General features: G+C 42.3%; 1 protein-coding gene across 1 annotated transcript; it reads right to left on the bottom strand.

Moving 5' to 3' along the window:
* Positions 1-241: 241 nt before the first annotated feature.
* On the bottom strand, positions 242-21109 carry fam171a1 (family with sequence similarity 171 member A1). Its single transcript, XM_046399349.1, has 9 exons — positions 20638-21109; positions 14729-14956; positions 13976-14068; positions 10640-10798; positions 9831-10007; positions 5951-6067; positions 5313-5427; positions 4711-4828; positions 242-4560 (listed from the first exon to the last, which is right to left on the bottom strand). The coding sequence occupies exons 1-9, from the start codon at positions 20747-20749 to the stop codon at positions 2986-2988; spliced, it is 2694 nt and encodes an 897-aa protein (XP_046255305.1). The 5' UTR covers positions 20750-21109; the 3' UTR covers positions 242-2985.
* Positions 21110-22256: the final 1147 nt, after the last annotated feature.

Genomic DNA, 22256 nt, shown 5'->3' with positions numbered 1-22256 from the left:
TTTCATTAGTAATGTATTTTTCAAGTTGTGGCTGATCAGCCTATACTTCTCTTAGGTGGGACACAACATTACAAAAGGGGGTCTGTGGTTGAATGTGAATCTACTGATCTATTGAAATGACTCCCTTCCCTTACTGTGAGTATGCTTACATGCACATAGTTTCAACAATTTACTGCAGGATCAATAAAGTTCTTATCTTATCCTCATATTTGTTCATACAGACACAAACACACACAAATCATTCCAGTCTCACTGTTTATTCAGAATAATAGGCTTCAAATATAATGAAAGCAACCAAGTTACACACTCAGGGTGCCGTAATGCAACTCCACTGTAGGATACAAAGAGAGAGGAGGCCATTCACAACACCAACTCACACATCATTTTGACCAGGTAGAGGAAAGGAAAGAACTATACACACTGGAATATGATTGCTATGACTATATGAACCTTGAGTGGATGTATGCTGATTATTTCTCAGTGCTCTCACATGGACACACACAGTCTGACAACACAAACTCACAGCCAGCAGCATTGCAGACTAACACTACCACCACCCAGGTGCACATAAACACATCTGAAACCAAACATTCACCCTTCAAAAACACAAAAATAAGAAAATGCACTGAAGTGACCTGCAGTTTAGCTCCACATACAATCGCACTTTGCACATTATCTATCCTGAACTACACTGGAAACTTCAGTAATTCTTTAGCTTCTTACTCTAAGAGAGATTGGTGTCTTGCTGATTACTGTGAAGGATTTTACGATTGCAGCAGCTGGTAGACATTTTCTGAGATGTCCGCAGTGTAGCTTGCAACACGCTAGTGCTGAGGAAAGTTTACTGCATGCTTTCTTTCACAAGAAGGAGAGAAAGGGAGGGCTGAGGTAGAGGAGAAAAGCTGAAGGCAAAAGAAGGCGAGAAATAAATAAGGTATCTGTTCCACAAATCTGTTGCAGAATCAGGTTGTTCAAAGGCACTTGGAACGTGAGGAAATGGTAAACGGTTAAGGTGAAACACAGCATGCAACAATAGTTTGGTTTCGGGTAAAACTTGCGCAGTATGTGTTTGTTTTTGAACATCTAACAATAAGGCGGGTGAAGATGAAAAGCCCTTAACACGTCTGGAGAAATGAAAATAGCCTATTTTTGGGTAAAATACTTCAATTAAAATCATAGTGACTAAAATTACAAAAAAAGGCATCTCAAGCAGCCGTATAAAAGTGATGCATAGCCTTCAGAGCAAAAATATGCCAGTCAGTATTTCAACAATTACAAAACCCTTCATATTATTACAACTCACAAGTATTCTGGGTGGAACTACAGTTTCGTAGTGGTATTATATCCTTGCCCACCAGCATAGTGGTGTGTCACATTATCTGATTATGTTGCAGTGTGGATAGTGGTTTTATTTCTTTAGTCCAAAAGCTTCATCCCCTGTGATGATCATATTAACACCCATACAGCCTTCTGACAAGCCAGATTCAATTCTAGCAACATATCCAAAACCATTCAAAGTACAGGATTTACATGTTTATGTCAAAGGGTGATTCTCGTGCAGAAACACACTGTAAGACTTTTAATTTCCCAAGACTGTGAAAAAGAGTAGAATCACCTGTCATCTTTTGCACAGTTGCTCCACAGTCTTAAACATCAGTCTGAATGGGTTATAATCTCACTTAAACGAAGTGTAGTGTGTTTGCGGCGTTTGCCCGTGCTTTACAGTCAGTGGACTGAGGCCAATATGGCTCGAGAAAAAAAGGTCCCTGTAGTTGTTCATTTGTGAGAACCACCTATCCTCTGTTTCTACTACAGCTCCTTTATGCTCACAAGGCTATTTATAAAAAAGGCATACATTTGTTGTGCATAAAAGTTCTTGCCCCCAAAGTCCATTTGTCTCCCTCAGGCAATGGGTACACTGAGTGGTCTGTTTCGCGAGGATGACAAAGTGGAGGACAACAGTGGTTTCTTTTCATAAAGGGGACCTGAAGGTTCATGAAGGATCTGAATCACCCCTTCACGTTCTGGACTAGAAGGGATCCCAGTGCTGAAATATTCTCTCAGTGCTATAATTAAGAAAATCAAAGAGCTTAAATTCAAATTGGTCATATCCTTCATGTTATGGTCTGAGCAGAGAGGGGGAGCGATGGTTAAAAGGACAGGTTCACATTTTTATTCAAGTATGGCCATATGAACGTTGGAACAGTTTTGGTCGCCGTAAATGTTCCTCCTGTCAACACCAGCAGCAAAGACATCCTTTCCAGAAGTGATGTGAAGACACGGGAGAAAAAAAATCCACTGTCCTCATTCTATTATGAAAATGCTTTGTAAAGTTCAGCTGAAGCTAATGTCTGTCTCGAGTTGGAAGAGCCAAGTTAAAGTCTTTTTGGAATAAAAACTCCCTCTTTGTGCTTCTTTGCCGAGTCACAGCACAGTAAGCACTTTCAAATTATAACCACAACGGTTTGTTCCATTCCTGATTCAATGTACAGTAGTTCCCTGTACTCATCTATGCAATGCAAATGAAGCTTTATCAGTACATGGTTATATACAGTATCTGTTAGAGTTGCACTATGTACAGAATATTATATATTATGTAAATCAGGAGTTTGCAAAGGGTGGGTGTATCTATGGGCTAAATGGCGACTATAAGGAGTGCCTTTTTTCCAAGATTTTGGCTCTTCATTCACAGTGTACATTTGAGATAATGATATCAGGAAGAGTAAATGACAATGAATCCAAAAATATATGTATTAAATCTGTGTGTTAAGATGAAAGGAGAAGTGGTATGATTTTCGACTCAAATTACAACAAGTCACACAGCATCTTTGCCTCTGGCTGATCATCATGTCTTCGTTAACTTACAATAAAATTTCTTTCGGAAAGGTCAGTATGTACAGAAGGAACAATTACAGTGACCAAAAACCCTGTCAAAGTACAGATGGACATGTGAATATCCAATTTAAAAAAAAGATCATCTGTGAATCACTTAAGGTTGAAGGCCAGCAGAGGTCGCTCCTCTCTCCTCTGCCAGGGACTCTTCTTCTCCTCCTCTCCATCATCATGAACTGCATCCCCATCAGGAGAGACTGACAGCAGCGCATGATCAGTCCTGAAAGTCTCTCCCTCTGGCGTTGGCAGAAGAGGAGGAGAAGCAGCGGATGAAGGGGAAAGTGAGGGCGGTTCCTCTTGTATTTGTATCCCCTCAACTCTTTTCCCCTCCGCATCCCCCTGCATCTGATCCCCCCTCTGACCCTCTGGTTTGTCTGACAGGATGGGTCCTGTCTTACTGTCCTGTGGGCTGGACTTGGGCCTCTCCTCCTCAGTGCCTCCCCCACTCACATCATCCACATACACCAGCTGAGTGTAGGTCATGGCTGGTGTTGTGCCCTTCGACCTGTCTTTCTCAATTTCTCTTTCCTGCCGCTCTATGTCTCTCCCCCTGCGGCCTGCTCTCGGCTCATTCAGGTCCACGCCGGAGTCCAGACTGGCGTCGTTGCTGTTGCCACACCTCCTGCCGTTGCCATTACCTTGCTGACCTCCTGCAGCTGCCGTGTTGCTGTGGCACCCCGCCCGCTGGAGGTCGATGTAGGAGTGGCGAATATGAGCGTTGGAGCGCCCATCAAGTGAAACAAACCAAGCCCGTGGGTGAGGTAGAGGCTTCCCTCCCCTCAGCTCCATTAAAGTCTTCTCAGCCAACAAGGTGTCCTCACTGTTTATTTCTACTAGAGCCGTTTCCCCAAGTGCTGCTGGGATAGACAAGGACTCTGACAGGCCGAGCTGCTCTCCCTCACCTTGCTTGGTGGGATCAGGTGTGCTGCCAGTAGGGGTTTGCCCCAGGGGCTGCTGGGAATGGGAGGCATTGAGCTCAGCCTGGATGGTCTCCAAGTCACTCTGCTGATCAGTTTGCAGCAGGAGGGCCTGACCAGACAAAGGGTGCTCCCCAGGCAGGCGCATGTAGTGTGCTGGGATCACCAGTGTGGGTCGGACCCTCGGGTAGCCTTCTCCTCCACTCAGCAGATCTACAGAGCCACAACAGAGCAGCTGGCCCGGTCGGGAGAGCAACGGGGGACTGGGACGCTCCAGGTGGTCCACAGAGCGGGACAGAAGATAGTCAGGAGCTCTGCACTCACACCCCTCCGCCCTGCTGGGGGAGTGAGGAGGAGAGGAAGGCGAGATGCAGTTAACAATCCCAACATTGCTCAGCTGGTTAGCCGACACTTGACCGTGATTGGATGACGACGGTGCATCTGAAATCAGGTTGCTGGATGAGCAGACGGAGGTATATGATTGACGGTAGCCCCGTTCTGTTCCGGATGAAAAGGCAGCCTTTAACTGGAACGTCTCTGCAGACTGTCGGTAGTCTCTGCTGCGAGGCGTCAGATTGCCAAGAGATGAGCCGTGGTGGCTGTTGTTGCCCAGAGAGGAGCGGCTGTATTTGCTGGGATGGGTTATGCTGTGTTGACGCTGATTGTCTTGGTGCTCATATGAGAAAGGCTTCAACATTGGTGTGGTCATGTCAGGCTCAGTCGCTGTAGAAACGAGTTCCAGCTGCTGCGCCTACAGACAGTAACATATTTAAGCGTAAGAAGCGTGTTTATCAAATATACTTTTTCGCAGACTAATTCAAAGAGCATTAATTGCTCCTAATTGAGTGCTTGCTCTGTTTTATTCCCCGTGTGCAGTGTAGACTCTGTTAGTAAGACAGACCTCGTTGCTGATGAGGTTCAGGTGAGACATGGAGGTGGCTTGGTCCCTCTTACTGCTGTCCAGACCAGAGGACAACGTGAGCTTGCGGTGAGACACTCGAGGCTTCAAGCAACGACGCCTGAACAACACAGAGACACAGCAGATGTTATGTTTCAAATAATGTTTGACTTTAGAATTTGGATTACACAAATACTGGGATAAAAAAGTGGCACTCAAATTGAAGAGAATTCCCTGATATTAGCAAAAGATTATGTTAATGTTACAACAGTATCCTAGTCAAAACAAACGCATAGCTTTTGTCCTTGTATAAGTTAATGTTGAAATGTGCCACATATAACAGGAAATACCGGTAGGTGTTCTAGGCATAACAGGAAACACTGACACTAATGTGATGAGCTGTTGCCATAGTATCCACATGAAAATGTCAAGGACAAAAACATAAAGTCTATAATAGTCAGCTACTGTGCATTCACATCTTCCACATAAACAGTTCTGACTCATATCATTGCATTGCATCCCGATTGTGTTTCCTCATTTTGAAGACAAATCTGGCAGCCTCTTCTGGCAGTCTTGAAGATGGGACAGCCTGCTGTTTCACACACCTGCAGTGGTACAACAGGAGGCAGAACAAGCAGAGGAGGATGAGGGCCATTCCTCCCAGTATAGCCAGCAGAAACACGGTGTGGTACGTGTTGATGTCCTTCGCAAACACTGGACCTGTTGGACAGACCAAAAGGTGGGGAAAGGAGAGAAACAGCACATTTTGTTAAAACAAATATACGTGCAGGTTATTGTTTGGCTCACAGTTAAGGACTTTTATCTTGTGTCTGTTACATTCAAGCTCTTGCCCAACAAGTTCTCACAATACTGAGCCCATTACCACCAGATAAATCTTTCCATGCATTGCAGAGTAGTGGAGTTTTTACATCTGCTGTCTGTGGCGATTCGTTTAAGCAAAGATTGCTTTGCCAGAGCAGAAGTAGAGAGTGGCAGTAATGATGGGACGGACTACAACATTTAAGCATCCTAAGCACATTGACAGTGTTGTGTAATTACTTCTACTGTCAGAGGGAGGACACAAAAGATCTGCACTGCAGGTTTAAGATTTTAATTATCTGATAACTCTACATACAATATGTAAGCACGTGTATAACAAGCCAAAATGTTTTTTTGTTTTGTTTTTTTTTGTTTGTTTGTTTATTTTACAGTCCAGGCAATGTGTGTCAAAGCAGTTTCTCACCTGAGTGAACCGGGGACATGGCGGCAACCCAATATCCCAGCTGAGGAGCAATGTAGGTCAGACTGAGCTGGTTGTTCTCCCTCTGCACGTGACCCCAGCTGCTCTTTATCCAGGAACCTACACACACACACGCACACACAACACAGAGCTTGAAATCAAACCTCCCAACAACTAGTCTAGTCTGTATCTTCACATGTGCATTAGTGACAAACTGACAACTGACAAGCCCTGCAGCAAGCTCCCACCTGACTGCCTTTAACTAACTGTATAGACAAAGCAGCAGTATACATGGTTACAAAAGTGTAAAATATTTATTAACGTGACAAAAGCAAGTAAGCTTAGTTAATTTGAACACTTTTTCACAACCACATAAACTGTAATTTATTACCTTTTACCAATTTATTATGAAATTATGATGGAAAACCAACATTACTGGCTAAGACTTTTGAAAACTAAAATTACTTTTTAAGACTTTTTGATAAGATAAATCTAAGATAAATTTTTTTTTAGGAAACTGAATTCAAAACTTCAAAGTTCAAAGTTCACTTCAAAGACTTTTCAACCTAATTGATAGCTTTTAAAACAGTTTCACAGGCTCTGTAGTGCCGAGAGTGTTTTGGCAGTACTTAATTCATCCACAGGGAGGCAGCATGCACAGTCTAATGTCACGGACAGGCTATGAATAGGAGCACAAAAGCAGCTCCAGCAGTGCCAGTACCTAAACCACAACAAAGCCCAAGGCACAGATTGATTGGCTCACAGTAAATCTGCTCCAAGAGGAAGTATTCAGTAATGCCTTCACACTTCCTCTTCTTTGGGTCTCAGGCTTACTTTGTTTCTATGTTTACCCGCAGTTATACAACATCAAGTCAAGAACCTGCATCGATCTGCATCGAGGAAACAAAAGGGGAAGAAGAGGATACTTCACGAGTAAAGACAAATAATAAATAAAAGCTTGGAATGGAAAAAAAACAAGGGGAGGAAACAAGAGCGGAAAAAGAGGAGGAATGGGACGAGAGATAAGGGAAAAAGCACAAGAAATAAGAGGCAAAGAGACATGAAAGAGGACGTGTGACTCAGCATGTCTCTCTCTCTCTCTCTTTCTCTCTCTCTCTCTCACACACAGACACACACACACGCACACACACACACACACACCAGGCTCTGTGCCCAGCCCTGCCAGGAGTCACCCTGGTTCTGTCTGACTGTTTCCACAGGGGAATCCTCTCCCTCTCTCTCTGTGTGTGACTGACCTGTTTTATACTGACATTTAATGACTCTGTTCCCACGCTTCCATATAATACACTGCAGAGAGGCAATGCAAACATTTGTAACGTCTTGCTTCTACTTCTCTCCCATTCATGCAAAGTCAACACAGCTGGCATGGTCTGAGCTGTGCTTATTTGCATCACACAACTCCTCTCAGGATGAAGGTCTGTCTGTTTACAAATCACACACACACACAGGTGAACTTGATCTGTTTGTGTATGACATCATTTCACCCCATGCTCCACATGAGAGGCTGTCAGTTATACAAGAGAAACAGGTTTTTGTCCGTGTCATCATGTGTGCAATTTCCAAACAAAACTAGCTTCTTTGTGAAGGAAGCTTTTATCAGCCTAAAGCATTTCTCCAAGAAAGTACCTGTCTTGTTTTTTGTTTGTTTTTTTCATACACTCAGGTTAACACACGCATACCAACCTCAAACACACTTCACACGATTCAGTGGTTAGTGAAGCAACCCGACATGGAGCCAGGCCTTTCTGTTGTGTTATTTATTTTGGGGGGTTGCTAAGGAACACGCGATATGGCCTGTAGAGAGGGGTCCGGGGATGGCTTCTGTTGTGGAAATACTCGAAGCTACAGGCTGTGCGTAGGGTACAAGTGTGTGTTCTTTCAGCTTTTATCAAAGCCCTTTTCATAAGCTCTGGGTGTCGATACTTTAAACTGAGCCTCAAGATCCTGAAAACCATCACAAGATCATGAACACTGATAGACCCAGTTGTTTAGTAAGAACATTTTCGGGGTATATTTAGAGAAATGTTAGACTCATCTCACATGCAGATAGGACTGAAACATGTTTAATGTAGAAGACATTTAACCAAGTGACAAGTGGCCTTTTATCCTTGTGAATGTTCTTGTATTTTGGCAACACATGTGAAGAGAAGGGGCAGGCATCAGTCTTTAGGGCAACAGCTTGTTTTCTGCCCCTTACAGCTTTCTCTTTTGGTTTATAAGAACATCTTCAAAAATGTGTCATCTCACAAAGGCGTCCCCTTGTATTTGTGTGGAATGGATATGACCGAAGAAGATAAAAAAAAAAAAACATTATCAAGACTACTAGACAAGCAACTGATAAGTCTGATTTAAGACAATTAAACTAGGGCCGAAACGAATTTTCATTATCATTGAATCTGTTGATTACTTTCTTTATTCATACAATCACTTCGTAGAGTTAATGTCAAACGATAATGAAATACAAATTCCCATCATAGTTTCTCAGAGCTGCTAAAATATTCAATGGTTTCCCCTAAATTCATTTATAATAAATATGTTGTTGTAACATATTTGAGAATTTTCTGCATTTTATTCCTCACCTCTGTAGTTGCCCATCAGCTCTACAGTTCAGCTTTGGTGCCTTTCAGCTCCTTGTTTTGGTTTTTGGGCCAGGGACCTTACCGTTTTGGTTCACTCCCAACACTCTCATAGTGTTGATTTCATTCACAATGGGCAGCTGCTTTCAGCATTACATGTCAAACAGACAAATTTAGTGACTAACTGGTGAAGACAGTGGAGCATTTTAGCATTTAGCAGCTATAGAGCCAGATATCTCCTCAGGGGTTGGTGAAGACCAAACACAGCGCTTCACAGACAGTGAATATCGGACCCAAACACAGCTCCTAATGAATGCTATTGTTACTCTGTGTCTACTGGATGAGTAAATAGGCAACTGTTTTCTTAACAATTTTGCCATATCAGCTTAAAAACTGGTAATATGTCGACACTGTTTTCACAGCTTGTTTCTGCTGCCCCCAAGTGGCCAACTGCTGCAGATTATTCTGTTTTATCACTAAGCAACTAATTGATTAAATGTTTCAGACCTACATGAAACACCCCATACAATTTATTTCACTAGACAAATTGTGACAGACCTTTTTGCCACACTGGCACAAATATAAACTGGAGATGCAGTATACAAGGAAATGTGGGACTGATGTACACAAAGAAGGATGTTGTGTAATGCAGGAACGTCTGACTCAATTGATGATCTAATCTCTGTCTTTCAGCTCAGCCTGTCCAAAAAGAACTGGGCGTGGCACAGTGTGGGCCATCAGATAACACAGATTTAAGATCGGTGATATAAATCAGTGGGTCCAGAGAGGCCTGAAGGGTCTCAGCTGTAGGACGCAGGACTGCAGAACCTTTTCATAATTGTTTAAGTCAGTCCAAGATTTAACTGAGCCCCAGAAGATTATGCATTCATGGTCCGATCCTGTGATGGTCCAATCCTGTCCAGCGTTATTTGTGTTTTGATTTGCAGATTAACATGGCGCTGCAAACTGGGTAATTTTTTTTTTTTTTTTGGGCTTTATGAATAAATTCATTCATCACTCTGACGCACAGCTACAAGTGGCTTCTCTGTGTGAATATGCACGTGGTTTGTATTAAAGCTCCTGTTCTGATAATTTCATAAATGGTTCACCCGTGGAAGTAGGTCTTGTTTACAAGGAAGTAAATATATTACAGCACTGCACTTTTCCAAAGGGGTGAGGTTGTTTTATAGGTATCCTAGTGAGGGATACAAACACAGATATGTAGATGAGTAAAATGCATGCCCTCAGAAAGTCAGATGAGCTGTTGTGTTTCTGTCAGTACATACCCAAGCGCGGGTCAAATCTCCAAGCAGGGATGTGATCATTTTCCTTCAGGCCACTGTCAGCCGGCAGAGGGACAGAGACCGTGATTGGCTCGTTCACCTGCAGCTCCACTCCGTCGCTGGCCAATAGGTGAACAGAGATGGCTGCTACAGGAGTCAACTCAAACCTCTTCTCTGTCCCTGTGAGAGAGGCAGGAGAGTGTAAGAGAGAAAAATGCAGCAAAGAGGAAAGGGAGTGGGAATAAGGTGCACAGGAGGGGGGAAGCAGAGAAAGGAGCGGACAGCGGGTGGGAGTAACATGAAAATAATCTAAAATAAAGGGGAGTTGTCAGGGGAAAGACAGACAGGAAAGAAAACAAGGGAAAGACAGGAAAGAGGGAAACAGGCAGGAGAGAGAAAAAACTGAGACACTGAGAGTGGAAAGTGCCACAAAGCAAAAGTATAAGCATGCTTGTGTTGCCCGGAGGGAGAAGTTACATGCTGTGGGGAGGAGGTGCTTTTGAGGGGTTGTCACTCTGAAGGAGACAGGACACACAAATTCATACAACACACATCAAGATGTGGATGAGAGTGCCTAAAAGTGTGCAGGCACAGAGGGCCCACACACAGGGGTTATTGTGTTTCAGGAGGTCAGCCAGAGAGGCCTCCCCACAGGGTAGAGTCTCTCTGATGTACCACTGCTACTTCTCCTCAATCTCCACCCCCACTCAGCAGCCTTCCCTGTCAGCTCTGCCCCCATTATCCTATCTCTGTTTCTACGGTTAAGTCTTAAAATCCTTTTTGCTGCTACCATATGTCAGTTCAAGCCTCACCTGTGCCGTTGCCGCCAAGGACCTGCAAGTGGGGAAAGTGCTGGATGTGTGAGGGCGAGCTGGCCACAGTGAGCAGAGCAGTAAGGTTGGCGTAGGATGTGTTAGAAGGAAGACTCAGAGCTCTGCGCTGGAAATGTACAGTGGGCTGATGCCTGAAACCTTGGGGAGTGACAGATAGACAGATGTCAGAAACCACGGACATGCTGAATGTACATCCGGTATTGTTAAAGTTTCACAACCCTTGCTTGTTTAAAATTATTTTCTGGAGTTAATGGTTGGGGTTGATACATGGGGACAGGAAGACGACACCAAACCGGTGACGTAATTAATGGTATGCATCTCAGACCATCACGCCATGAGGATGGATCCCAGTTCAGTTTTTTTCCTTTTAAATCATGTTTTTTGGGCATTTATTGATAGAACAGTCAAAGGGAGTGACAGGAAGATGGGGTGAGAGAGAGGGGAAGATATGCAGCAAAGGACTGCAGGCCAGACACGAACACTGGTCGCTGCTATGAAGGGATTTCAACCTTGTGTGAGTGCTCTAACCCATCCCCCCACGTGTCACCTCCAATTTATTTTTTAAGTTTTACTTTGTCTCTTAATTTTTAACAGTATCCTGTTGGCATAGGTATTGGTTCACCACCCAAAACCTCCAAAAAATCCAAAACAAACTGAGGATCTCTACTGTGAGTCACTCTCAAACGCTCCCTCGTTTCATGTAATTTCTCTTCCGACTGGTCCCAACAAAAGACATAAAATTCCAAAATATAAATGTAAAAATATTTCTGGTCAGACTGTTTTGTGGGTTACAAAATTAGGCACTTCTTTAATTTCTTTGGTGTGCAAGATACTCAACAATGCAAACTTTAGCTCTTATGTAGGCTAATTTTGTTCTGTACTGCAGATTATATGAGCCAAATTTGTCTTTTAAAATTTCTATCGATATTGCAAACAGCAAAGTCGAGACCAGATCTCTTTAGTAAATCTTAAAGAAGGAGGCCAGTGATTTCTCATTGTTAACAAATCTCTGAAAAAGATCAAAACCAAGAAAGATTTGATCCTTTGACAAGTACTGCCTGTGCAACCAGAGTCATGCAGATATTCCTCAGTGCCACAGAACATTGCTTGTGTTAAACACACATCAAAGAGCAACACACTTGTGGCCACCGTTCTGTTTTGCTTTTTCTTTGCGTCGATCCCACATACACCATCCTGCTGCATAAAGACTCACTAAAACACCAAACACCATGAAAACATCCCCAACACATGCACTAACTACTCTCGTTGGAATTACAATGGCGAAAAATGAAAAACTGTTTATAAAAAAAAAAAATCAAAGTATATACATATGTTTTGGTGTTTTGTTCTAGGTTAGATTTAGTTGTAATACACATGAGGCTGAAGACAGAGGCACAGCAGTGAAACACTGAAATTTGTTGCTATTAGGTATCTGAATTTTCATGCTATTTGTTGACAATAAGAAAAATAAACAATTCTGCTTGATTCAATGGTTCCTCGTTACACCATCCTGTTGTTTCAGGACATTTTACAAAGCAATGTTCTCCTGCTTGTCTTCACCTAATGCCTTTTTATAAATTCAGCCGTCAATTCAGGCTTAATGGAGGCAACTCAAAATCAATACAGTCCAGATAGTGCCTTGCTCCACTTTTTCTCTCGGCCAACGCAATGCCTCTTTGTGATACATTTTCTGTGCAATTAATTGCTTCCTTTTCATTTCTCCTCATCGCTGCCTTCTACCCAGCCTCTGCTTGCCATTAACAAATTATAGATGAAGAGCGCTGAACAGTAAAAACTGCATGTAGTGGGACTCGGCAAGGTGATGTCATTGTGGTCCGACTGTGAGTGCACATTCCTGAGCAGTGAGACAAAGATCCAGCTGTATACGAGTGTTCACTGTGTTTGTGTTAGCAATTGCACTCGACATGAATTTTGGCTCTATAGTGTGTGCATTTTTTAACTTTCATGTTTCTGTCAAAGGCCTGTTCTTGAGATCCAGGTGTGAGTGTTGTTTCCCCCTCTGTGGCTTTGTTTTTGTCAAAGGAAATGACCCCATTTCTGTTCTTTCGAGTGTTCACTTCCTCGACTCTTCTTGCCTGTTTTCCCTCCACTTTTCTCCCACCTCATCTGTTCCTCCTTCTGTTGGACACTGGTCTGCCCATCCCCCCTCCCCCCCTCATTCTCTCCAACTGCTCCACCCACAATCCCACTTTCCAGCACATACTGTATCATCCTCCTCCTCCTCTTTTATTCTCTCTCCTCGTGCCACATGCCAAGGTTTATCACTGCCCCGAGCGCCCCAAGATCATAGTGACAAACAGAGTGTGTCGGACAGAGGGCAGAAACTACGCTTCGTTCAGGCACGTGCTGTGGGCAGTGTGTACTCAAGAGGTTTACGTGTTCACAGCATCTGTATTTCTATGTGTGCTCTGCCTGTTAATTTTTTTTTTTTTAGTTGTACAACACAGCTGACACATTAAATTACTCCCTTGTCAGTCACAGACACATAAAAGAACCAGCAGACAAAGAGGCTACATTGATTGTGCCTCAGTGAGAAAGCCTTATCTAATATAATTACACACCTTAACAAAGAGGCTGACTAACAAAGACAGACTAGAGATTTATATTTGAGTATGAGCAGACAGAGGAAGGTGGATTTTTCATTTCCTCTCTTCTATCAGATCTTACTTGGCCGTAGGCTGTTTAATGTATAGATAGGACTAAATATTTTGTGAATTTATTGTTGTTAATTTGTGCTATTAAAGGGGTTGAATTGAAACATCAGAAAATACAAATATATTGGTAAAAATCAGTTTTTAATCAGGTTTTAAAAATTTGGAGCACAAACAGGCCTTTTTTCTCCACTGTCTTACTTAATTTAAGTATATATTAAACCCAGTTTATGATGAACTACAGCGAGCAGTGTCTTCTTACAGCTAAAAACCACAACTTTTTGATGTATAAAATAAAGTTTGGGTAAAAATTGAGCTTGAAAATTCATTCTTCACTCTGAAAATCAGTTGACAAAATAATCCCATTAAAGGCCTCTACTGTGGCTGCAGCAGAGCTTTCGATCATATCACACAACCTTCCTCAGCAGATGGAGTTGGACCCAGTTGTCAAGGATTGGATTTGTAGACATCTCAATGTCCATTTCTCAGATCATTTTAAAGACTTGTTGAGATTTTGACTGCTGGGGAAGCTGGTGAGATATGATCAAAAGCTCCAGAACAGCCTCTAATGGACTTTATGGTGAGATTATTTGACAATATCTACTACTGAGACTGAATGATCCAAATGCACACAGCGTTTTACCTTGCAAGCCTGAAACAATCTCCACAACATCTTCATACACCATCAGAGTAGCAGCTCTCTCTGGTAGCAGGTCCAGGCTGATGGAGGAAAACACTGGAACACAAACAAAAGCACACAAGTACACACACACACACATACATACATTAACAGACCGAATGAATTCACAATCAGACAAGAAGCAAACTGCAATCTACCTGGCCACTTTAGTGATCACTATCTGACATAACAAGTCATTAAACCATCTTTATACATTTTTAATAGTAATGCTTTCATCCTGTCTGCTGTGCAGGACACAAGTCTGACCCAGCAAACTGCACTTCTTTCCTCTTCCTTCCTTCCTTTCACTCCTCCATTGTTCAGAGCTGGTAAGCGTGATAATCCAATTGGCTGCCGTTCCGTTTGGCTCATAATAACCAACCCCCTCAGTAACAAACTCACACACACACAGAATTCAGCAGCCTCTTGGGAGGTATTTTGTGCATAAGAGTGTGTGTTAGTGAAAGGGAGGCTTAAGCAGCCCCCTTGCTGGGTTTTGGCATCTATGGTAATAAATTAGTAATGGAGCACTCCACTCATCATTAGCTCACACACCTGGCACAAGCTCACACAATGTTTGTGTCCTTCAAATTCAATAACCTGAAGGTCAACATTCTCATTTTTTTCAAATCTAAAAACATGGTTGTTTCATTATATCACCCCTAAATTGGTCATAAAATCTTTCTCCCTCTCTCTCACACACACACATAGAGTTACCAGGTAATCTGGATGGAGTCCAGGGCACAGAGTTTGGCACATATCCCTGTCTGGTTGCAGTGACGACCAACGGTGTCCCAAGACGGTAGGGGAAGCGCAGGTAGGCGTTGCCGTCAGCTGAAGAGGTCTCTGTGGTTACAGCAGTGTGGTTGGCGAACAGCTGTATGGTGGCTCCTCCCAGGGGCTGGTGGGTGCTGGCATCGCTCAGACGAACCTTCAGAGTCACCTCTGTGAACAAACAGCAAAGTGAGCTCACTGAGCTGGATATATATACCCGAGTGCTGGTGCGAAAAGACGGCAGAGAAAAAAATAACAGGGAGTGAGATAGAGACATAAAGCACAGTGGTGTTATAATTACAGTCATCAAGTCTTTAACTGGGTTTTGTTTCAGTGCCAGGCCCTTTGCCTCCAATCCACAGAGACGGCATTCCACATCCCGGCCAATTACAAAGAGACGCTGGTCCGAACGTTTCCTGGACTCTTGTCAACAGCACTTCCCCTCTAAAACAATGGACCATTTCCCTCTCTCAAAGAAGCCTCAGACCAGAGGGAGAAAAACAACTGTACATATAAACACCTTCTCTAATGAAAAAGAGAAATAAAACAACTGCCTGTTGATTGAAGAAAAGCTCATTGTAAAGGGGCTCACAAGTTCATTGCCTGTCGCACCGTGAAAGATGAGTCCAAATAAAATCTTGGTCACACCATGTGATTGGTTTAAATCTTGAGGTATGTCAGATGGTGCAATGAATGACTGGTAAATTAAATACATGCATGTTTTGGACTGCTGGTCGATTAAAACAAGGGAGCAGAAGAGTCAGAGATTATGACCAGCAAGTTGCATGGATATTACTTTGAATAAGTGCCTGTTGTTATTAATGATGATGTTAATATGTTAACAAAGGTTGGGTTCATTACAATCACTGCAAGTACTGCTGGGTAGCTTGTGAATTTCTGCCTGGGCGGTCAGTCAGTTATCTTAGCCTAAAATGACAGATCATGATTTTTCTGTTGATTGTAACTTGTATTATCCTGAATATGCAAAGTAACTAAAAGTATCAGTTAAATGCACAGTATTTAGTACAAAGCAGTTGTGTGTGATGGCACAGATTTCTGTTCTGATCCAATACCTAGTTAAACCCAAGCTAGTATCATCTTTATCATCATCAGTGTCAATTCTCTGTTACACATTCATAGAGCCATAGCTCTCATATGACTATGACAGGCAGAGTGAGACGTCGTTCCTATAAACCCGGTATATTTTTGACTAGATCCTGGTGATAGCATAGTTACTTACTATGATGGATACGATCTTTTAATATGAGAATCAATCCAGGAAAAGAAAAGTTTAGGATCAAAAATATAGATATTTTGTGTTGATCCACCACTGACCACTAGTACAAAGTAGTACTAGCATTTTTCCTTTGAATTGTATAAAGTTGCATGCAGTGAAAATACCTTTCAAAAAAAGTAAAGTAAAAGCACCTCAAAACTGTATTTAAGTAAAAATCTGCACTGTGCACATGTGTATTTACTACTCTGTAGAGAAGCTTATCCCAAACGTACGATGACAACAAACTTGGTACAAAAAAAAAAAAAAACAACTGTCATTTGACATTTAAACCCACAATCTTTCTCACTTGGCACACATGACAGAGTAAACCCTGTTTGATCATTGACTGCCGCTTGACCCGTGGTGACTTTTCAATTAAGGCTGAAAGGGTTTCTCCCTCCTTCTCCCTTGACCTAAACGTGCCCACCTCCTCCATGCTCACTGCAACTGAATTTCATCGTAACTCTTTCTTGTAACCCCACCCTCCGCGACACACACGCTAACACATACATACCCCTGGCTAGACTATTCCACCCTCCCCCAACTCAGGGATCCTGTGGTGAGCGAGGAACCACTCTGACAATCTGGTAAGAGTTCAGCCCGAGTGCAGCGTCCACCTAAAAACAGAGCACTGCACCAAATGATACCTTTGCACGAGTGGAGGTTATATGGTGTTTTCTGCGCGACAGGGTTTGGCAGAGCAACGTGTCAATCCCAAACCAAACACATCATTACCCTGAGAGGTCTGGTGTGAAGATATGCTCTGTAGCTGCTTTCTGACCCTTCACTTCATTCTTCCCCTTTATTACATTTACTTCACAGGAGAGGACTGGAAAACAAAACAAGACTTCCCCTTCACAGAAACTCCCTATTGCGTTAAGACTTTTGGGTGTGTTTGTGTGTGTATTGGGAGACATCGTGGCCTCACTTCCTGTCCCCATCCCAGTGATATGTTGTTAGGGGTACCAGCTGTGCTCACTTAAAAAGAACTCCCGTGAGAGACTCCAGACTGACAAATGCAACAGCCCCCTCCCAGTGCTCATCCAATAAATCACTTCTGCTGTGGCATCATTGTTAAACAAGCCAGGAGTCTCCTTTCTGCTCCGATATACCGGAGAGAAGATGATGGTCAGCCTGAAGAACGACTGAAAGCTAAACCACGATTTCTAAAACTGAACTGACTCCTTATCTGTTTGTACTGAGTACCATATGGAAGATAAAAGTATCAAGGAGAGTTCTGCCTCAGACCAATTATCCCAGGCAACAGCAGCCAAAGCAGCAGGGTGGTGGTGTGAGTCTGACCCCACCACCACCACCACACACACACACCCCTAGAGAATATTATAGATCCAAGACATTCAATTCAAAACTGAATGCAAAGAGGTCCAGTTAGAGAAAGCTTACTCAGTCAAAGGGCCAGAATATCATACTGCCGTGCCTTATCAATTATTTTATTTTCTGTGCAAATCGGTTTGGATTTGAATGAGTATGTTTGCTCAAAAGATGATTCGGCGCTTCACATTGCTTTCAGTGATCGCCACAGTCTATGAGACAAAAACAAAGGTATGTCGGCAGGTTTCCCATCTTGTCCATTTTTAAGTCGTGGTCGGAGTATTAATCAGAAGGTACAGGGAGGCAAAGCATTCCTGCACCATAAAAGTGAGGTGTGATAAACTGGAAATGCATGGTATGGCTGGCCTCCACTGGGTGTGCACGTGGGTTTGGGGCTCTTCCAAATAGAGAAGGGGGGAAGCAGATGCTTTCTGTGCACGATTGCTCGTACACAACATCCAGTATAACATTTGAAGCCAAGTCGGGACTCACTAGAAGTGATGTCAGGGGAAATACAATTCAAACCTAAATCATTTTGTCTATAATGAACAAACAGACACAAGTGTGTTTGCATCCACCTGTTTTTCTTTTCAATGTGCACATATAAAAACCTTTTTATTGCATCATCTCTATATTCCTTCTTCTGCAATGATTTAAAGGTTTAGTTTGTAGGATTTAGGGGAATCTATTGGCAGGAATGGAATACAGTATTCATAACAATGCTTTAGTCTATAATCACCTGAAACTGATAATAAGACAAGAGCAAGTTAGCAAGTAAAAGACTAAATTTATATTTTAACAGATATAATTTTAAAGCTACACCATCCATGCCTATTATTAATAAGCCAAAAAGAAAGCTATGTAGTTAAGTACTTAAGTCTATGTAAATTACTACACCAATGCATGTCATTTTAAGTTCAAGCTCCAACAGGCTGTTTGTGTTTCTGGATGTAATAACTTGCTCAACCACAGCAAAGGGAAAGACAAAGACTGAAGCTATTTGTTTAACATTCAGATAAATAGCAAACATCTGATTCTGAGTGCGGTGAAAAATAAACCCTTTAAAAATGTTAGGGGAACAAAAAGGGAAATACATAATAGTCAATGAGTATGAGTTACCAGCAGGGAAAAAGAGAGGAAAAGCCTGGCAAAATCTGTGACAACACGCAAAATGATTAAAGACATGCGTGTGTGTGGGCGTGCGTGCGTGTGTACACACTCACACACATGCATATTAAAGCTCTGCTGTAACAAATAAAGAAAAGGGATTCCAGTATGTGTTCAGTCTGCTATTTTACCTCATCTGGATTAAAAGTAAGATTAGACAGCAATGGTCAATCCCATTAACTCAGGAGGGGACTAAGCAATTAGGTTACATCATCAGGTTTCCACTCCCAAGCTGGAACACAAATGGACTCTCTTCATATCTTCCTTCAGTAAATATTCCACTATACGTACTGTACTATATACCAACACTGGGTCTGCCCTTTGGCTAAGAAGGTTGTTGATTCCCCTCCCCATCTACTTTGCTGTCTCATGACCTGTATCCTGCCCAAAGTGGGCTGCTGTTAGCACTCACACCACCACCTCGTGATTAAAATCAAGCTTGGCTAGCTGGTGACAATATGATTTGATTGGTCTACTTCCTGGCAGCTCTTGTCCAGCTTCGGTGAATGTTTTTCTGCTGTAGATGCAACGCCATGCCTATTATGGGCAGCAGTAATGTGAGTGAGATCTATATCCGCGGGTAGATTGTCTGTCTGGCTCCACTCATCCATGCTGCCTGTTAGACGGACCAGGAGAAGTCCTCAGTATCGACCTCAAACCCTCCCACCCTCCCACCGGGACAACTGAAGGTCAATCTGAGGCAAAGTGAACACCAGAGAAAGAGAGAGAAAAAAAAAAAACGGGGGAGAGGGGCTGGTACAAACTTTAAAGCACCATAATTATGAAATATCACAGGAATTATATCTTTATTCTTTACCAGAACTTGTTATTATTGAATTGAACCGATTTTCATGACACACCGATGCAAATCCTCAAGGGAGAAGAACTTCACAAACTCCCAAACTAATCATTAATTTGTTAAATATTGCAGACTAACTTGCAATTTTGAGAAAAATATTCGCTCAGTGTGGCATTTCTAAATGAATAGTTACAGCATGTTTACATTCATACCTCTAACTGTAAACACAGTTGAAGTGAGAGGGCCGAATGTAGGTCAGCCAAAGTAAAGTACCAAACACCAAAACACACACTGTAGTGCGTGTGTTTGTGCATGAAGGTGAGAGATAAAAGTGATGGATAAAACCGATCTGACCCCACTTTATTGCTAAATATGAAAGGAAAGGTTTGAGGTTACTATGATTTATGCAGGCTTTCCAACTTATATTCACCCATCAACAGGCTTACTGCTGATTCATTTTCAAACGACAAACTCACTCATTTAAACTAAATTCAAAATCAAATACTTGTCTATATTCTATATTATATTGTCTATATTATTTGACCTTATTTATAGAGGTTGAGCAGAAATAAATAGCTTAAATTATCTGCCAAAAGTGGTTCTCACTTCTTAAAAGCTAACAGCTGTTGTTTTTATGATAGCAAACTAAATAGCTTTGGGTTCAGGACTGCGAGTTGGGACAAAACGAGCCACCTGAATATGTCAAGCTGCTCTTTCGGAAATTGTAGCATTTTCACTGTTTCCTGACATTTTGCAGACAAACCGACGACTTGCTCAATCAAGAAAATAAATCTTAGCTGTAGCTCTAGCACAAAGGGCCAAGTGGAAAGCCTGAGTTTGTGGTCGCTGCTCATCTACTTGCTGTGGGACACCTGAGCCAGGTGGTCTCGCTCTTCCCACATGGACACATAAAAAAACACGGAAAAAAGTGTTTTCCTAAATATAACGATGAAAACAATGAGCAATCGCAGCAGCTTGACTCACTCCCCTGCTGCATTATTCTGGACAATATGAGGGCATGTTTTCATTCACTGCCACTAACAAAATATTTTCCACATACACGCCTACATGAGGTTAAAAAAAACACAGTGAATACTATGCAATTTAAGTAAGTTTCCGTGCTTTCTTTCAACCACCAGCTAACTTGCTAACGTTAGCTAAGTTTGGGTCACATCAGCATCCGAGCAGGCTAGCGGCACCATTAGCCACCAGAATAGCCAGCTAACTGTCCGTTTACTGGCACAAAGCGAGCGAAATAAATATTTAAAGCACTTTTACCTTCTGTGGCTGTGTTCTCCGGTAGTGTTTTGGTAACGGCTTTGGATACAAGATATCCCAAAAGGCAGAGTAGAGTCGCAGCGGTTCTTCTCCACTCCACAGTCCGCATCATTGCAGATGTGTGGATCAACGCAAACGGTTAAAAAGAGCACAAAGTGGAAGGCAAATCTTCAGCCTTAACGAAGTCACTGACCGGCCACATCAGCGTAAACTCGGTTTATTCCGCAGCGGAGGTGACACTCCATATTTTGCAGCATCAGCAGTCCTGTTTTTTCGCCTGTAAATGGTCGTGTTCCTCCTGTCCCGTTGTGCATCCCCAGCCCCTTTGCCGCTCGGTCGTTTTTTTTTTCATCGACGGACCAGGGTCAGAGAAGAAGACGGCCTCATTCCTCTGAGCCACATGCCCCAGAACAGCACCAACAGGCGGCTTCTTCCACGCGTAACACCGCTGACACCCGCGGACCTCCAGCGCCACCTGCCAGCCAAAACATATGGAAAGTTTCTCACTTCTGTGTGTCCTGTGTCATTTTTCAGTCAAAGATATTTCAGACAAAATGCCGTTGTCTGGCTAAAAATTAAAATGTAATAGAAGATTATGAAACTAATCCACAATATAACTAAATACATCAACACATAATTATGTTGGTTAGACAATTAGGCCTTCTGTCTACTTCAGGCTCCCATGTTACATGGAATTGCAAAACAGCATTTTTTTATTATATGAAATCATCTCCTCAAACGTTACACTATGGCAGTTGCTAGCAAAGAAAAAAACAATGTTCACCTCACAGCAATGAGTCACCACACCTTTCAAAAATACATGATTACAAGCCAAAGTCATGATTGTGGTTCTGCTTGCATCTTTAAAATTTAGTTTGAATTAAGGAAACAGATGTGTATATCCAAAGTACATACAATATGCAAAATACAACACAAAACTTGGAGACATTTTTATGCAGCCCACACCCATAAACTACAATTCTCTGTGCCATCTGACCCTTATATTCTGATCTTCAAAATTGTTTTTGTTAGCAGTTTCTCTTTATCCTACATCTCTAAGCCTTTAGCCTTCATTCCTCATCTCATACAAATGTGATGGCAATCACCAAACTGTTCTTTCAATTAAAGGTATATATGTAGTAAAATTAATGAATTCTAGTCAGCTGCTTCAGGGTCTGAATTGTTCATGTTGCCTCACTGTCATACTGTCATGACTTTCTGGAACACTTCAATAGAGCAGTAGAGCAATAGAGCCATTTTTAAAGTTATTAGTCACACCTGTGCTTTTCCTTCAAATACAAGTTAAAATGTGATGTGTGTGAGTTGACTCTATGTGTTTAACATACAAATAACCTGTAGATCTGTTATTAGGTGAGAATCAACACTCAGCAGATGCTGAGGTGCTGAGGAAGGTTCTTTATGCAACTCTCAATTCAGTTGAAAAGTGGTAAAATGAACTTGTGACACTCCTGTCACCAATTGCATATCAGTGCAGTTAATGAGCAGATGAAGACCAACTCAACAGTAATAAGATGGATTTCCGTCAAAGAAACCAAGTCCTGCCCACTTTGATAATCTGATTTTTCCTTTAGCATCACCAGCAGCTTGACATTTTTGGC

Source organism: Scatophagus argus, chromosome 9 (assembly GCF_020382885.2).
Source record: "Scatophagus argus isolate fScaArg1 chromosome 9, fScaArg1.pri, whole genome shotgun sequence".
NCBI lineage: Eukaryota > Metazoa > Chordata > Actinopteri > Scatophagidae > Scatophagus > Scatophagus argus.
This window is presented reverse-complemented; position numbering and strand designations above follow the sequence as displayed.